The following is a 16,924-nucleotide window of genomic DNA, read 5'->3' on the forward strand; positions in this document are numbered from 1 at the left end:
CCAATTAATCAAACGACAATATGAATCTTGTTCTAGATATTTTCACGTACATTTCAAGAAAATTTCATTGTGATACTCAGTTCTCGTAGGCTGCTTGAAGGGAAAGGAGATACAGTACTTTTTCTGAAAATATTTCCTCTTGTTAGCACACAGAAAAATTGCTTTATACATATCAAATACAGAAACACATTTCAAAGAGCTGATCCATTCTTGTGTAATCTTTAGATCTAAATACTAATTATTAAAATGCTAAACGCAAGATCACAAGGCAATTGATAAATCACTTTCTTTACCTTTTCTCACAACTATTTTTTTCCTCTGTAACCAAAATTTCAATGTTGCATGCTTAAAACCAGGAAAAGTTAGGTTACCCAACTATGGGAGTGGCATGCAAGCAAAGGATGATGTTGGGAATCCAACGTGCCCCATATCACTAGAGCCCTCCAATCGTACCAACTTCAAGCACTGACATTTGGACCACTACCATAGAAGAGAGATTACATAGTTTTAAATTTTAATTGCTCTATACAAATTGCTGACATAGGTTATGGATTCCACTTTAGTTTCGATTAGAGTATCCACTGAAATTGTTTGCAAATAACAATTATGGAGAATTTTGATGCTAAGTTGTTGGCATACAGACGAGGAAACACACTTGGAAGAGTGAAAACAGGCACTAGTCCATGACAATTTGTATGCATATAGTTTATAGTAATGCAGGCACAAGTTCCATATTAACGCACACTGGAACGCTTGAGTTTAGGGCTTGTGCCCTTAGCGTGGGTGACAGCACTTTCGGCATGAAAAACACCCTCAAAAGGGAATAGGACCTGTTGTTATTGAAGGGAGTAAACATCCAAACTGAAATTATAAAATGAAATAAATACCTAAAAGATGAATCACTATGAAGATGTGTAAACCTATAATAGGAGCAAAAGCCGCATCTACAAAAGAGGGCATGAAAGATAACCCTCACGGGATGAGGTGATAGCACTTATGGCATGAAAAATAACTCTCACGGCATGAAAAATAACACTCACGGGATGATGTGAAAGCACTTTAAAAAAAAAAAAAAAAAGAAGAAAAGAAAAGGAACGCCCATGATAGGAATCCGAATAATTAACATTGTCAAACTACGGAATACCGATGACCCGTTAAGGGATTAAAAGCTCTAATACCATGTCAGAATGATGATCAAAAAATGAGAAGAAACAGTGTGTATTAATAAAATGGTGTTCTAGCATAAAAGTACCGAAAATCTATATTTATAGGTGTACAAAATATGTAAAAATAGAAAATTGATCTATTGAAAGTCATTTATACAATTTGAAGATATCATTAATCTCCAATCAATTATTTAAAATTAATACAATGAATGTGGACATAACACAGACATTAACACCTTCAATAAAAAAAAATGTTTTGAGAACTTTATGTTTCAGGTGAGCGTTTTAATTCTGGCTTGTTTCAGGCTAAAGAAAAAGGAATGCAAAAAAGAACTTTGAACAATGGGCATTAGGACAATTCTTTTGAAAAAAAAAAAAGAAAAGAAAAAACGGTTGAAACAAACAAGAGGATGCACTTCTTTTTGTTCATGGAATAGGAATTAGGACAATTACGTATGGCGTAGATAAAGTAATAGGCAAAACAGCTTATCAAATGCCTGCACTCATATTTTGTATTTGTCTGAGTATAGTTATAAGATACCTCTTCAGCTCTTCTCCACTGCAGTGCATGAATAATGTAATATTGATATATCCTACTGTTTTTATTACGTAATTTAGAAGATCTTTCACGTAAATTGTTGTCACACTAATACATCCGCTCGACACGTTGCTCTTCTTTCTTTTTTTTTTTTTTTTTTTGGCTCTTTCGTACGTGATGCATCCATTCATGATGTCGAATCGCACTAGATATAACCTTAAAATTAAGAATGGAAAAAATTGCGTGATTGGCTCTGACTTTACGGCCACAGAGTTTTTAACAAGTATAAAGGGTTCAAGAATTTATTCTTATACGCCCAAGTTAGGTTGAGTCCTGCTTTTGTGCATGAAGCTACTGAAAAAGAGAGGAGTTGGTGGTGGAAAGCTTGTAAGCTCTGCTTTGCTCTAGACCAAATTTCCAAAGGTAAGTAACCAACAATTTCTCAGTTATAAGCTCCCTTGATTTCTCTCTTCAAAACCTATTCTTCCCTTTATCCAAGGGTCATTGAAGAATTCATGTATATGAATTGCCTTCCTTTTTTCTTCTTTGCATTGTCTTTCTTACCATTCCCATCATCTAAAGTAAATCTAGCACAATGGCTTCTGTCTTTACTTCTCTACCACTTTTTATTGCAACAGTTTCTAGCTGGATCACATACTTGGTGACTGAATAATGGCTTCATAATTTTACATTTCTCCTAACCAAAACAAAGCAATATGGTTGTATAGCAAACTTTTCATTCATGAAAAACGGAAAAAGTACTAAAAAGATTAGCAGAGTTTTACGTCATTTGTTCACAAGCCAAGCGGTACGTTATGGAATGCCCATGCAGGAAACGTGGCAGAAGCAGCCACACGTAGGCAAAAGGAAGACGAATGCCAAAACTATTTTCTCCAAATTTCTCCATATATTGCATCAATATTTTTGGAGAAAATAACAGTTTATTTTCTGTCTATAAATAACATTTGATCTTTCTTCCTCTCCCAGCCAGAAAAAACAGTCTTAAGTGTTAATTTGGAAGGCGGGAAGAGCCAAGTCTTGAGCCCAAGTCTCCAAGGTCTGCAAGTGAGAAGCCAGGCAGGAGCTCCACTTTAGCACCACCCTCATTTTGCATATTAAAAGGTGAGCATTTTAATTTTAGTATTGTTCTTATTTTTGGCCTTTACAACACATATTTTCTTGTCTTTTAACTTTCTGTCTTACTATAGTATACCCTGTGCAGTTTTTTATTAGTGCAATTCTGTGTACTTTGTAACCTTTACAACTCATCCTAATCTACTACTCGGACCATTATTCATCAGTTTCACTTCTAAAAAGTAAAGTAGATGAAGCTGGCTGAATTGAGTGCTGAAGCCTCTTATCTTGATTGGTTGTTGGATGCTAGTTTATCGTGCACACAAGTTTGTAGCATTGCATGTCTGGCCTGCTTAGTGTTTTACACCTCTACCATACATTAAGGTAGATTTTTTTCATAACATGGTCAAAATAACAATACTATTAAGGTGGATGTAAAACGTTAAAATTTAGAAGAAGGGTTCATGCATTTCCACGATAGTGCATGATAGCTTCTATGATAGTGGGTGCTGAATCTGAGTCGTCTAACTAGTTCGATCAAATAATTCTTGATTCAAGATTGAAAACATGAACTTGAAGTACAAAACTAAAGTTTGTGAGCCATTTTGTGAGCTTGTATCAAGATTATGGAACATCAAAAAACCAATTTCAGTGACATATGAACCAAAGTTTGAACTCGCACAGTCGGATTATTTGATTTGAGCTAACATGAAAAAGATTGTACGGCTTTTTGTTGATAAATTGGAAGCACTTCAGGTGTCTTCTGACTGACATATGTATGGAACATGGCGAGGACAGCGGCATGTCTTATAGAAGGAGATAACGAGTGGACCAGTTCTTTATTTTAGGTCCTTTTATTTTTTTTTTTTCACTTGTTAGGTCCAGTTGGAAGGCCTTCAGATCAATAATTTAGAAAACTAGCTGAATTTTTACCCTCTTTGATTGAAAAAAAAAAAAAAAGGAAATTTTACTTTTCAACTTGTACAAGGTTTCAGTTGAACTTGTATTGTATTTCCAAAAATATTTTTTCCATTTTTTTCTTTTTGAAATTATTAGGATAGATAATTTAGTCCGATTTTGCTTTCATTTTCCCGAATTTTCTCAAAATCTTATCCAACATTTCTTCTTCAAACCTATTTGTGGCATGCTGTCAAATTGAAAAGACTTGAAATGCAATTTTTTTTTTTCTGGTTAGTAAATAAGAATCTTGCAATGCAGTTTTCTATTTGTCATTTTATTTATGGTGCATTTATTTGAAATAGCTTCTAACTTCGTGAAACTTAATAACACACACTTTTCCTTCATGAAAACCGTTTAAAAGTACTTACAAGAATGCGCAGAAACGTGGCATTTTGCTTTTATTGTTATATTATGCAATTTGTGGCCTTTACAACACACGTACACATTTGCTTACTTTTCAACTTCTAGTCTTCCTATGGTATTTTGTGCAATTTTTTATTAGTATTATTTTGTGTACTTTTTAGCCTTTACAACCCACACTAATTTTTCACTTGGACCCTTTGAATGAGTGTTGAAGCCTCTATCTTGTTCGGTTGTTAGATGCATATTTGTCATTTTAACAGGTTTGTAGCATTGTCTCACCAAGAAGAAAAAAAAAAAAAAAAAAAAGTTTGTAGCATTGTCTCATTGTTTTGCACCTACATTACATTGACCACAAAATACAACCAAAGCAATAATAATAACTCCGACAATAACATCAAGGCAACGATGTAAAACGTTAAAATAAGGGGAAGGGTGGATGCAGTTTCATTGTCGTGGTAACGTTGATGAAAATCGGTGCTGATGATGCAGCTGCTGCAAATCAGCTGCCTGAGTCCTCTAGTTCAACCAAGCAATTCCCGCCTGACAAATTGAACTTGAATAAAAATCAAAATCACAATATTCAGTTATGAAATGTGAAAATATATGTATGTAAGCATTCATCAAATTCTTGTTGGGTGAAAGGCTCTACTCATTCTCAAATTCTTTTATATTTATTCTTTAATTTCATACACTGTTTGGGAACGGATTCGAATGCCAGCATGATTTGATTGACCATCCGTCATCCACCAGCCCACTAGATCGGTGCTTATTAGTTTGCATCTACCATCATTCCTTTTTTTTCCCCTTTCTGTTCCATGTCTTCTGTCATTTCCTCTCATTGCTTGTCTAACATGCATATTTGCAGTTTTATTTGTCAAATGTGGTGTTTTATGGGTTTATAATTAATCTACTATAAGATATGGACTGATTAAAATCTTGTAAAATGACCTAACGAAATAATATTGAAGGTAAAACATCAAAAACCGATTTGAGTAACATATGGAACCAAAGTTGGAATTTGAGACAATATTGTCGAAGTATTTGATTAGATTTATGGCATTTGAGGTGTCTTCGAATTAGGGGTGTGCATCGAAATCGATAATTCAGAACTTTAAATTTGAATTTTTTTGAAATTTTGACATAAAAAATTCCGATCGAATTCGATTTCGAATTCACTAATTCCAAATTCGAATTCGTAGCGAATTCAAGAACCCTTTTTCTTTCTTTTGGAGTTTTGTTTTGTATTTCTAATTTTTTATTATAATTATATATAAGTTTTGCTAAACTAAATGCTAACTTTGTATAATATATGTTTATGATTATAACATAATATAAAACTAACTTCATAAGAGTTATTATTGTATTGTTAAACAATATAATTATTAGTTAGATGTATTATTATATAATATAAATTTTATATTACATATATTAATATACATATATATAAATGAATTTGAAATCGAAATTGGTATTCGATTTCCAATTTCACACCGATTTCAAATTGTGAATTCGAAATCGAAATTTCTGATTTGAAAAACCCCATTACCAAAATTATCGAATTAGAACCAAATTTGTATATTTCGAAATTGGAAACCCGAATTCCATTCCAATTTCTGATTTACTGATTTCAAAAATTTTAAATTTGATCAATAAATTAAAATTTTTCGATTTTGCACACTCCTACTTGAAAGTGACATGTGTATGGAAATATATCGACGACCGTCTTCGAAGGACAAAACAGGTGCACCAGCTTCTTGTTAGGTCCACTTGGAAGGAGGCTACCTAAGTTTTACCTCCTTTGATAAAAGGTGAAAGCAACACTTTTCTACTCAAGGAACACAAAGTTTAAGTGAACTTGTGAACCGTGTAAATAGTTTTCAAAGTATTTGTTTAAAACTTCCTACACTGAATTATTTTATAAAAAATATTTAGTATTTTCAAAGCATTTATAGTATTTTTTTTAAATATTTTGGTAAAACTTTCTTTCATCCCACGAAGGAAGGAGCGGGGACGAGTAGGGGTACGGAAATGAAAAGAAAAAGAGAGGGAGGAGGTAGGGGGAAGGAGGGGAAAGGAGGGTGTGACGGGTGGGAGGAAGGAGGACAAGGTGGGAGAAAGGGGAAGAGAGGGGTGGTCGTCAGGGGAAGAGAGGAGGTGGCGATGGTAGGTGTGTATTTTTGTTTTTCTTTTCTTTTGTTTGAGTATTTTTTGGGTATTTTAGTCAAATTAATATATATATATATATATATATATATATGTATATGTGTATATATATATATATATATATTTAAAGCACCCCTAAAAACATGACTGCCAAACACATCCTGTATTCTATCCAAGAATATTACTCCATTTTGCTTGTCAAAATTAACTAGCAAAAGATAGAGTACTCCGTCCGTTTAAACTTTTTTTTTTTTTTTAAGGTAAACCTAAACTTTTGTCAGAAAAACAGACCGAATAAAGTGCTGACAAGGAGTCCAATACTCACAACCAGAAAAATGCAAAACTTTCGTTTTCCTGATTTTTAGAAAATCAATTATTTTTCAGCTTATCTCATGTCCACCAACAATATGTTTATCTCCCAATATCTCATCCGACATTTCTTCATCAACAATAAAGTTGTGGCATGCTGTCACAATGCATTTTTTCATCTGTCGTTTCAGAACTATTTAGGTTCCGTTTCATCTGTTCAACTTCTGAAATGCAGCTTATAAGAAGACTCCAAAATGATTTCTCAAGGCATGCAAATTTAATTCTATACTTGCACCTTTGACTGTATAGTCTCAAATCTCAGAGCCACAACTAGTCCTAGCCCTTTGTAAAATGTCACCTTCCGTTTTCTTTCAATCATTTTCGGTTTCCTCTATATACATATATATATATAAGGAGAAGACGTGTCGAAGTGGGCAAAAGGGAAGCCTCAATCTAGAAAGGTCTGTCTGTCCCTTGATAATTAATCTGCGTTTTCGGGCCAAATTTCTTCCCCTTGTAAAGGGATGAAAAGGGAGTTGCCACCTCCAAGTCCAATATAAACATTAGTCGTGTTCATATCCCAAAATGTCCCAAGTAGATGGTTTTTGAAGCCCCTATTGGACCCTTCTCTAATGTGAATTTATGTACATTTATTCTCTTCATAAATTTAGTAAAATCCTAAAAATACCCTCCCATATATCTACCATTGTAAATTTGATCTCCCACCTCTTAAACTGCATAGGTGTGGTGGTGTCCTCTATTCTCTTCATAACTGGTTTATCTTAGATTATTAAGGACAAGCTTGAGAGAGAGTACATTTCTCCTATTTATGAATCATTTTCCAACCCTAAGGAGAATTTTTCAGATGAATCATTTATGTCATTTGTGTCCGGGGAAGGTGTTTATTAGGACCGGTAACATTAGAATTGCCAACTAAGTTGTAATCATCCTTTGCATGTTCAAATCTAGAAGTATGTGCAGGTGTTGACTGGTAAATTATCATCCAAAAGGTCTAATTTCACTTTCCATCCAATAATCAAAAGGTCTAATTTCACTTTCTAATCCTTAGTGTGATTATAAATTCTCAATCGATCATACCTTTACTTTTGATTTCGGATGCTTCATAGTCCATAATCATCTCAAATTTTATTTCAAAGCCCTTGCATTTGAGACTCCTTTAGCCTAGATTTTCGTCCCTTATCGCCTCAATGCTCATGTACACAACTTACCTTCTTTTCAAAAATATGCACTAACATTAATTAGTCCTTAAGAATCTCAAATTGAAGATCGAGCTGGTTTCTTGGTTTTGTATTTGTTTATTTCATTTACTATATTGGTAAGCAACGGGGGTAAAATTTGGGGCCTTTTGATAACTTGAGGATCAAACATCAACACTAACATGAATGCTGCAAACTTTTCTTTCATTATAAACTTGTCTTTCATTGGCCAATGATCACCTATTTCTTCTACTACATGGCCTTTCCTCGAAACAAAGTACTAGCATTTAATTAGAACGTCTTTGCTGTACAGAAACTTGACCTAATGTCTCTAATTTAATAGTAGCTTTTCGATGTCAAACGATGATTAAGAGAATTATGCAATTCTTGATGATTTAGAATTTTAATCTTGCATGTGCTTTGTCTCCCTTAGTTGCATCTTGTCTTCCGGATTCAATGATTTTTTCATGTGATATGCAGATTTTACAATCCAAAAAAAAAATTTGTGTTGGTAACGTGAACATTTAATGTCTACATATGTATATATTAAACCAGAACATATTTTTCATCTTTGGTGCCTGTCTGCGCATTCACTGTGTGTGAATGTGTCACACTGGATTGAATCAAATGTTAAGCAGAATTTTTTGATGTGCCTATTTAAAAGGAGAAGTCAAAGATGGCATTATACTTGAAGAAGGCGAATGTACGGACTGACCTACAAAATCGTGCCACTATTTCATGATCATTATTTTATTGATCTCTGAAATATTCCCATCTGCATCTCAAACTTTTAAAAGTGCTTAAAAACTTGACAATTAAGCATAGGGTAACCACTCAAATGAGTGAATTACCACCATTTCCTTTGTCTTGTTCTAAAACAGCACACCAAGTGGACTGGGAAAGAGATTGAATGGTTATATATATATGAGAAGGTTTGGTGGAATTGTTGTCGTTTCTCTATAGTTTATTGTGCTGAGAATATGTGTAGTTGATTCTTGTGTCCCTTTTCTTCTTCAAATTGGAAAAGAAAATGACATGCAACAAAATTTTGACGCTAAGAAAACCGTCTGATATCTTCACATTAAAGAAAACAACAAACTACTGCTGATTGTTTTTGCATTTTCCGAATATAGATTGGTTTTCCAAACGAGGTCACTTTCACTAGAAAATTACTCAGTTTTTCTCTCCTTGAAGTTGAGTTTGTACAAGGATCTTTCACAATATAAAGTCAAATTGGAGGTAAAAAAAAGTGACAAGATCTGCCATTGTTAAGATCCAGTTCAGGTGTATCTGTTTTCAATTGTGTGTTATTTTATTTTCTGTCTAAAAAACATAAGTACAGAACTACAGTAGATTTTTGTTTATTCGTTTTACCAATAACTAAAAAAGAGTAGCTCCAAGAAATAGAAGTACAAAGCTTTAGCAGAGTCAAGTATATTTTTGCACAAAGGCTAAGCTAAGAAACATATCACAGTTGCAATGTGCAGACTGTGGATTATTGTAGGCCTCCTAATTTCCTGAAGTGATCAAGGCTTCTAGGTAGGGATGATCATCCCTACTGGCCTAACTCATGAATTTCAAGATTTTGAATTATTCTGGCAACTTTAGCAATTACGTGACAAGCTTTTCTTTTTTTTTTTTTCGTGGTCGGTGGAAATGCAGTGGAATTGGTAATTGTACAATGACTGCTGCCACCAAATTTACAATCATAAGCAAATTTTCCAAGTTTCTAAGAAGCAAAGGCGGTTGCATGAGATCCAAAGCAATGCCTATATCCAGTCCAATGTCGATGGGATGGTGATATAGTTGTTTGTCCATGCACCACTCAGAATTAGTATCTCTAATCATATAGACATCGCATGTAAAATGTAGTCTAACCAAGATATCCTACCACAGATGATAACCGACTAAGTGCATGAATCTTTACCTAATATTTGCACTCATCATGCAAATCAAGATTATAGATTTGGTTTTTGTGTTTCTGTTTTTTTTTCTTGAGAAAAAAAGATCCCAATAAACAAAGTTCTGCATTGGATTCACATTTTTTAGAAGCAAGAGAGAGCAACAACAGTTGAGTAAATGTTAAGTAGATCTGAAGAACAACAATCGCCTGAACGTTAAACCCAAGAAGTACTACGTGTATTCGTGGCGAAAAGGGATTAGGCCACCTCTTAATTTAACTTCAGAAAAGTCTTTGGACCTCTCAATTTGTTTTTCTCTAGTCCTATGATGTCTTCCCCTGGCCACATTCTTTACATTTTTGCAGTAGCTTAACTAGACAGGCATGATCCAGATTCGGTGATATCTCTATAGCTGGAAGAAGGTTCCCTCTATTATTGTCTAATGTTGTGTTTTGACAGCAGTTAAGAACTCTTTGAGTAGATGATTAAGAAAAGATTGTGTGGAGCTGATGGAATTTAAGGTATCTTTTGTTCTTTAATTTGTTTAATGTTTTCTTGGAGACATCACTTTAATGCTGAGTCATAGACTAAAGTCTAAAAAATGGTCAACATTTTTGACTAGGACCTAACATTTGTTGTGGAAAAAGTACGGCTGATTTACGGCTGGTCTTTGAATACAGATTTGCTTGTGTACTGTCGGAAGTTTCCCCGTGATTCCCTTTTATTCTTCATCTTTGTGGCACTGCTCATTCATGCATTTTTTATTGGGGATTTCGTGGCATACCTGTTGATTATGTGAGGGTCCATATGAATTTTATGAAGCATTATTGGTGAAAATGTATGCAATTTTCCAACTTTCCATGAATCGTCGGTTTGTTTTGATAGGGAAAGTGCTTTAAAAATACTGATTTCACAGGATGGATAGATAGGTTTTGTCTATAGCTAGGCAGTAATATCAGGGGATCAGTACCTGAGGAAGGTTTATACATTTCCATGTTCATGTGCTCTGTTAAATTTTAACAAACTGCTGACTACTTCATCTTGCTTCACGCACTAATATAGATCGCTAAATGCAGTATATTTCGGCGCTTGATGCGCCCCTGGTATTGTTCTCTGCATCTTCCCATTTTCTTGGGAGAAAACTGTCCTTAGATGATGCCACGAGTGCCTGCCTATTCCTGCTGGAAAACTGGACTGAAAAATCAGCTGATTTTTGGCCTAACTTTTAGACACATCTGAAAGAAGTGATACTGCTCATCTAACTTTTGTTCATAACTGAAATCTACCGATGACTATCATTGAAACATGTTTAATACGAATCGCACACTTTATAATACTATGATTGATTAGGTTAGCAACCAGCTGATTTCAGTCAAGATTTGGAATGTTATGCTTGAGATGTTGTATATTCTTTCTCATGCTAGCTCTGAATTTGAAGAGACATTTTCTTTTTTTCTTGTTACTGATATCAGTGTTAGTAATTCCAACGTACGTGTAAAATTACATATAGCTTTGGTAAAGCTGCCATGACATTACATGTCTTCCACAACCAGTGGAGGTTCAAACAGTTAGCTCTAGAGCAATAAGCTATAAATTGACACAATTTTGTCACCATCCCAGCGCCTGAATTCCTCCATTTTGTATCAACTAGACTCGCATTCCTTTCGCCATTTGGTAGATTAACTTGCAAGTTCTTGTGGCTGATTGTTAAGCTTGGCGTGTCTGCCAAAAGCTGCAATTTGTTTACCTTACTAGTTCGTGCTTTCTGTTTTCACTCCACTGTGAATTTAGGCAAGTCACTTTAACAAATAGAGTTGATGCTTAACCACTTCTAAAGCTGAAAGATTCAGTAACTGGTTCTACATCGATTCTGCTGTCTAATAATCTAAAACTGTGTATCTATAATTTCTGGCAGCCACATAATAGTTTGGTTGGCACTGTTGCACAGCCTGCAATAGGATTGCTGTCTACTCCCCGGCAAGAATCAGCCAAGTGGTAGATCTATAGCTTTGGCATGGCAGATAATGCTGTTCTGGCTTCCCCTGAGAGAAAATGGAATTTCCCCCTCTTGGTTTTCTTCAAAGATGTTAGGTACATTTTCGGGATGCTATTGCAATCTTTCAACTTGTTAAGATAATCCAAGTGGCTCTTAGTTTCAGCTCTGCCTCCAAACACCATCTGTTAGTAACGAATGGTTCCTGAAAAGTAATCTGGGACCCTAAAAATGAGCCAAAAACTCATTTTTTGATTTGGAGGGACAGTTGGTTCTATGCTTGAAGGTGACACTGCTTTTTTGACTGAATCTTTTCTCAGGAGTGTCTTCAAATTGGATGATCTTGGCTTGGAGATCTTGCGCATTGCATTTCCTGCAGCTCTTGCATTGGCTGCTGACCCCATTGCTTCTCTGATTGATACAGCATTTATTGGCCATCTGGGTATGCTTTATAATCCCTTTCCATTACCCTAAGCACATTTATCTATCATAAGCTTAAATTATGTCCAGAACGCCCCCTTATGTGGCTAAGTCCAACTACAGACTATGACGATTCTGATACATTGGAAACAGATTACCACAAATGGTTACTGATCAACTTTTCCTAACTGTGCAGGTCCAGTAGAAATTGCAGCTGTTGGTGTTGCAATTGCTATTTTCAATCAAGTGTCGAAGGTAGCCATATTCCCGATAGTTAATATTACAACCTCCTTTGTTGCTGAGGAAGACACAGTCAAAAGAATAGCTGATGAATCGCAAGCCGATGACTTGGAGAAAGGTTCAGTAAAGATCAATGAAACAGAAGAACAGACGCCAGAAGATGCTAAGGTGGAGAAGTTGGATACTTCAGGCCCTGAGAATGAACCAAAGGAGTTCGAGAAGGAATGTGGTATGTTTCCTTACCTGAAGAGCTCAGATGGATGAGCAGCTTATTTTGGTGAAGTGTATATGTGCAGGTCGTGTCATAACTTCTGAGGATCAAAAGGTATATATATATATTAACTCGTTTTCTCTCTTCAATCAGATTTTAAAACAGCTTCATGCAAATCTTCACCTGTAACTAAAAAATCTGCTACTGAGGGAAAACACAAACCTGAGAGGCGACATATCCCTTCAGCATCAACTGCGCTGGTTGTTGGTGGTGTGCTTGGCCTTCTCCAAACAGTGTTGCTTATATTTCTGGCAAAACCCATCCTTGGATTCATGGGAGTGAAATCTGTGAGTATTAGGAGTACTTGCACCTCCAGAAAAATGCATCGAACTCTAGGATTCAGGCTTCACACTTCCAACACTGTGTAAGGTGATAACATCTTAATGCCATTTGTCCTTTTTTGGATCAAATAGGGATCTCCAATGCTGGCCCCAGCACAGAAGTATCTAACACTGAGGGCACTTGGTTCTCCTGCTGTTGCACTTTCTTTGGCCATGCAAGGCGTCTTTCGAGGTTTCAAGGATACTAAAACTCCTCTGTACGCCACTGGTAATGCATTCCTTCATTACCTTTTCTTCTGTGTTTCTATTACGTTTCTATATGTCTGCATTAGTCTTTTAGCAATAAAACCAACACCTTTATATGAAACATTTGGATGTCACCATTAGGACAGCTTTCATTAGTTTCCAGGCACTCAAATTGAAAAGAAGTTTTACCAAGTCTGCAACTTTTTTTTGTAAAACAGTATCCATCATCACCAGCTCAAAGAGCAGTTTAGAATTGTAGATTATTTCTCTGGTCCGGAACCAAAATATCAGTACTTGACATACCACAATCACAAGTCAAAACACTTCAGCTAATTTCTGCTTGTGTTTTTGTACCAACAGTTGCAGGAGATACAACAAATATCATTTTAGACCCCATCTTCATATTTGCCTTCCATTTTGGTGTTAGTGGTGCAGCCATTGCCCATGTTCTTTCCCAGTAAGTATTTTATCCATAACTTTCTGCACTAAATGCATTTCAAAGTGCCTTATTCTTCCCAATGCGCTGCAAAAATGATCAATCACCTAATTTTCTTTCACTTGACCGACAGCTTTACTTTCTTACAGGTACTTGATTTCCATTATACTATTGTGCAAGCTAATGAAGCAAGTTGACCTATTGCCTCCAACTACTAAACGTATGCAATTCAGCAAATTTCTCAGGAGCGGTAGGTATCATGCTTGATTGATAGTATAATATATACTGATGCTACTTTACTATGCAGAGCATTGCTAAAACTAATGACATTATATCTGTGAAAGCATTGCATATACCCGATAATACATAAACGTTGTAATGAAGATTTCAAGTAAATTAGAGAAACCAGAAATGACTTCTGATGTGGAAAAGCAGAGTTCACTTACTTTATAGTTGATCATGATCACATGTCCCAGAACCTAAAATCTTTGTATAACTCTATTAGACGATGAACAAGAATGAAATATAAATCCAACTAGCGGACCATAACACAAAGACAGCAGCTTTGAAGCCGTCCATGTATTTGCAGAAACCTTGTTCTGATTCTCATTGCACATTTATCAACTCGATTAGACGGTAATAGGGAAAAGTGAAAATATCCACACGATCAAATTCAACTTTGCTTGTCATTCTACTGAAATGAGTTTTACAAATTTCAACTTGGAAGTCCTTTGATGTTTCTTTTTTTCAAATGCTGGTGTACACTCAAAGATTTCATTACTTCTTCCCCGGTGTTTGTTACTCAAATACTCCTAATTACTAAGGGTATGAAAAAATTGTCACCTTATCCAAGTCACATTTTTTCCTTTATCCAACTATCACATCCGAAAACTTAAATAGTATAAATGAACGAATCAAACGCCTTCCACTGATTTTCCCTTGGCTTTTGAGCACAGGTTCCCTAATATTAACGAGGGTTCTGGCTGCAACAATTTGTGTGACCTTGGGTGCATCAATGGCTGCAAGGCTTGGGCCAACACCTATGGCTGCATTTCAGGTTTGCTTACAGGTCTGGCTGACATCGTCACTTCTTGCTGATGGTTTAGCTGTTGCAGGACAGGTAAGAATTTTTTTTTCCTTTTGGCAATTGATGGAGACCTAAGAAATGAGATTTACCATTAACATGCACGACAAATTCTTTTATGCATCAAGAAAGTAGTCATTCTTTCTTCCTTCAATATATCCTGCAAGCAAAAACTATCAACTACTACCACTTCATGTTTCCAAGCTTTTACAAATTCTGCTTCTTTTTATTCAGGCCATTCTTGCTTGTGCCTTTGCTGAAAAGGACTATGAAAAGACAACAGCAGCAGCAAGACGAGTGTTACAGGTAAATAAGTGCTTGCCATTTATTCTTCCAGAAAAAAGGCAACCCTTCAAAAACCTCAAGGATCATACACTGTCATCTTCTTACTAGAAGCTGCTGAAGGCTTCAAGAAATGAAACTCACCTTTTGACTTAGAAGTTTTAGTTATCCGCGAAAAGGGATTTAACTAACACTATGACATCTAATCTCCATATACGGCAGTTTCGCAAAACGTAAACTTTATCATGGAATCTTCTTTTACTTATAAGGATTGATCATAAAAACCATCTTGATTACATTCGCTCTTTATTCCACAGATGGGGTTGGTGCTTGGAATTGGTCTAGGCCTAGTTGTTGGACTTGGCCTATACTTTGGTTCTGGAATCTTTTCAAAGGACAAGCACGTGCTTGCAATTATAAGTATAGGCGTGCCGGTATGTTGCAAACAATTAATTTTAATCAAATAATTTGATTTGATGCACATAATCTCCATCTTCCTCTTTTCGTTTAAAAATCATCAGTTGAAGCTTTTTCTCTCTTCCTTCATCAGTTTGTTGCAGGCACACAACCAATCAACTCAGTAGCCTTTGTTTTCGACGGTATCAACTACGGATCATTTGATTTTGCATACTCTGCATACTCCATGGTAAATTCTCTCCACCTTCTAAAAAGAACGATACAAAATCCAACTCTCTACTGTCTTAGCATTTTTATCTTACATTTCTTTAGCATCCTTCATGACACATTCTCAACTGATCAAGGTTATGGTGGCTGCACTGAGCATTGGATGCTTGTTTCTCCTCTCCAAAACTCATGGCTTCATTGGAATATGGATTGCTCTAACCATCTACATGGTCCTGCGTGCATTTGCTGGCTTATTGAGGTATTCAAATATGATAATTTGACTCAAATGAATCACTTCAACTAGCAGCCTCTACAGACAAATTTATCAAACTGGACATATCCACGTATTCTGTTAACCATGTTTTATTACAATGTTGGCAGGGTGGGTTCAGGCACAGGACCCTGGAGATATCTTCGAGGGACAGCATTGTCCTAGGACACAAAGGAAGCAGTTCTCTAAATCTAGAACCTATGCATTAACACGTTATTATTGAATAATCACATTTCTTCCCTTTCTTTTCAAGTATCAATATTGAGTATGTACTATGGGGTAGAGATTAGTTTGTGAGATTTTCTACCCGTTCTCGTAGATTTTGTTAGACCTATATAATGTACCATGTAATAATAATGTATGAAACAGATGCCTTATATATTGAGCGGCCCGACTGTGATTGGAGCCGCATGACTGGTTGATGAAAATGTGCATTTGTGTGTTCAATCTTTGATGAAGAATAGAGATGGAAAAATGCATACAATTTTCTCTTTAGCGGGCAATGAAAGAAAATAGATACTTCTAGCCATGTCAATAGATCGACACTTGCACGGATCTATTCCAGACCCAATCTACTTGGATGGGGTTTGGACTTTAATTTCTCAAATTCAAATTCTACCCAAATCCAAAACCTGTAAGAGAGTTGGACGCGGATACAATTGAAATTTTGAAAATAAATAGAAGTAGTTGGTAATTTTTTTTTTTTTTGGGAGTTTATGACATTGCATTCTACAGCTTGAATATTAATTTTATTATTTAAAAATAAAAACTGGATAGTATTTATATTATTTTTGAACTCTATATATTTTTACTTTAGCATGTTCAAAAAAAATACAACGAGTACTTATTGAATATCTAGATCTATGAGAGTCCAGGTTTGGACATACATGTAAGAGTACAAATAACTCACAGCAGTGAGAAATTCGAATAACAGAAGACAAAGTATAGAAAATGATCCATTTGTTCATGTTAACCCGCATTAATTTTACAAGGTGTAACTTTTAAAGACTAATTTATCAGAACCATGTTTGTAAAACATATGGATTAAAAGAATAAATGAACTAAACTCTAAATCCCTTGAAATT

The 16,924-nt window shown here is 35.4% G+C and overlaps 1 protein-coding gene across 2 annotated transcripts; it reads left to right on the forward strand.

Moving 5' to 3' along the window:
* The first annotated feature begins 2,029 nt into the window (after positions 1-2,029).
* LOC113728880 (protein DETOXIFICATION 43) lies at positions 2,030-16,334 on the forward strand. Of its 2 annotated transcripts, none has more exons than XM_072075587.1 (15): positions 2,030-2,127; positions 2,692-2,826; positions 11,607-11,782; positions 12,005-12,126; positions 12,301-12,573; positions 12,709-12,902; positions 13,029-13,164; positions 13,503-13,599; positions 13,728-13,828; positions 14,535-14,698; positions 14,897-14,968; positions 15,262-15,378; positions 15,495-15,590; positions 15,706-15,827; positions 15,950-16,334. In XM_072075587.1, the coding sequence occupies exons 3-15, from the start codon at positions 11,706-11,708 to the stop codon at positions 16,002-16,004; spliced, it is 1,626 nt and encodes a 541-aa protein (XP_071931688.1). In that variant the 5' UTR covers positions 2,030-2,127; positions 2,692-2,826; positions 11,607-11,705; the 3' UTR covers positions 16,005-16,334. The 2 variants fall into 2 exon arrangements, with proteins under 2 accessions (XP_071931688.1, XP_071931689.1); XM_072075588.1 differs by having other exon boundaries at positions 11,640-11,782.
* Positions 16,335-16,924: the final 590 nt, after the last annotated feature.

This window comes from Coffea arabica, chromosome 2c (genome assembly GCF_036785885.1).
Source record: "Coffea arabica cultivar ET-39 chromosome 2c, Coffea Arabica ET-39 HiFi, whole genome shotgun sequence".
NCBI classification, from domain to species: domain Eukaryota; kingdom Viridiplantae; phylum Streptophyta; class Magnoliopsida; order Gentianales; family Rubiaceae; genus Coffea; species Coffea arabica.

Coding starts and splice junctions, on each gene's coding strand:
- LOC113728880 (XM_072075587.1), top strand. CDS start 11,706: ATGGCAGATAATGCTGTTCTGGCTTCCCCTGAGAGAAAATGGAATTTC. Junction 11,783..12,004: donor GTTTTCTTCAAAGATGTTAG/GTACATTTTCGG, acceptor ATCTTTTCTCAG/GAGTGTCTTCAAATTGGATG. Junction 13,165..13,502: donor AACTCCTCTGTACGCCACTG/GTAATGCATTCC, acceptor TTGTACCAACAG/TTGCAGGAGATACAACAAAT.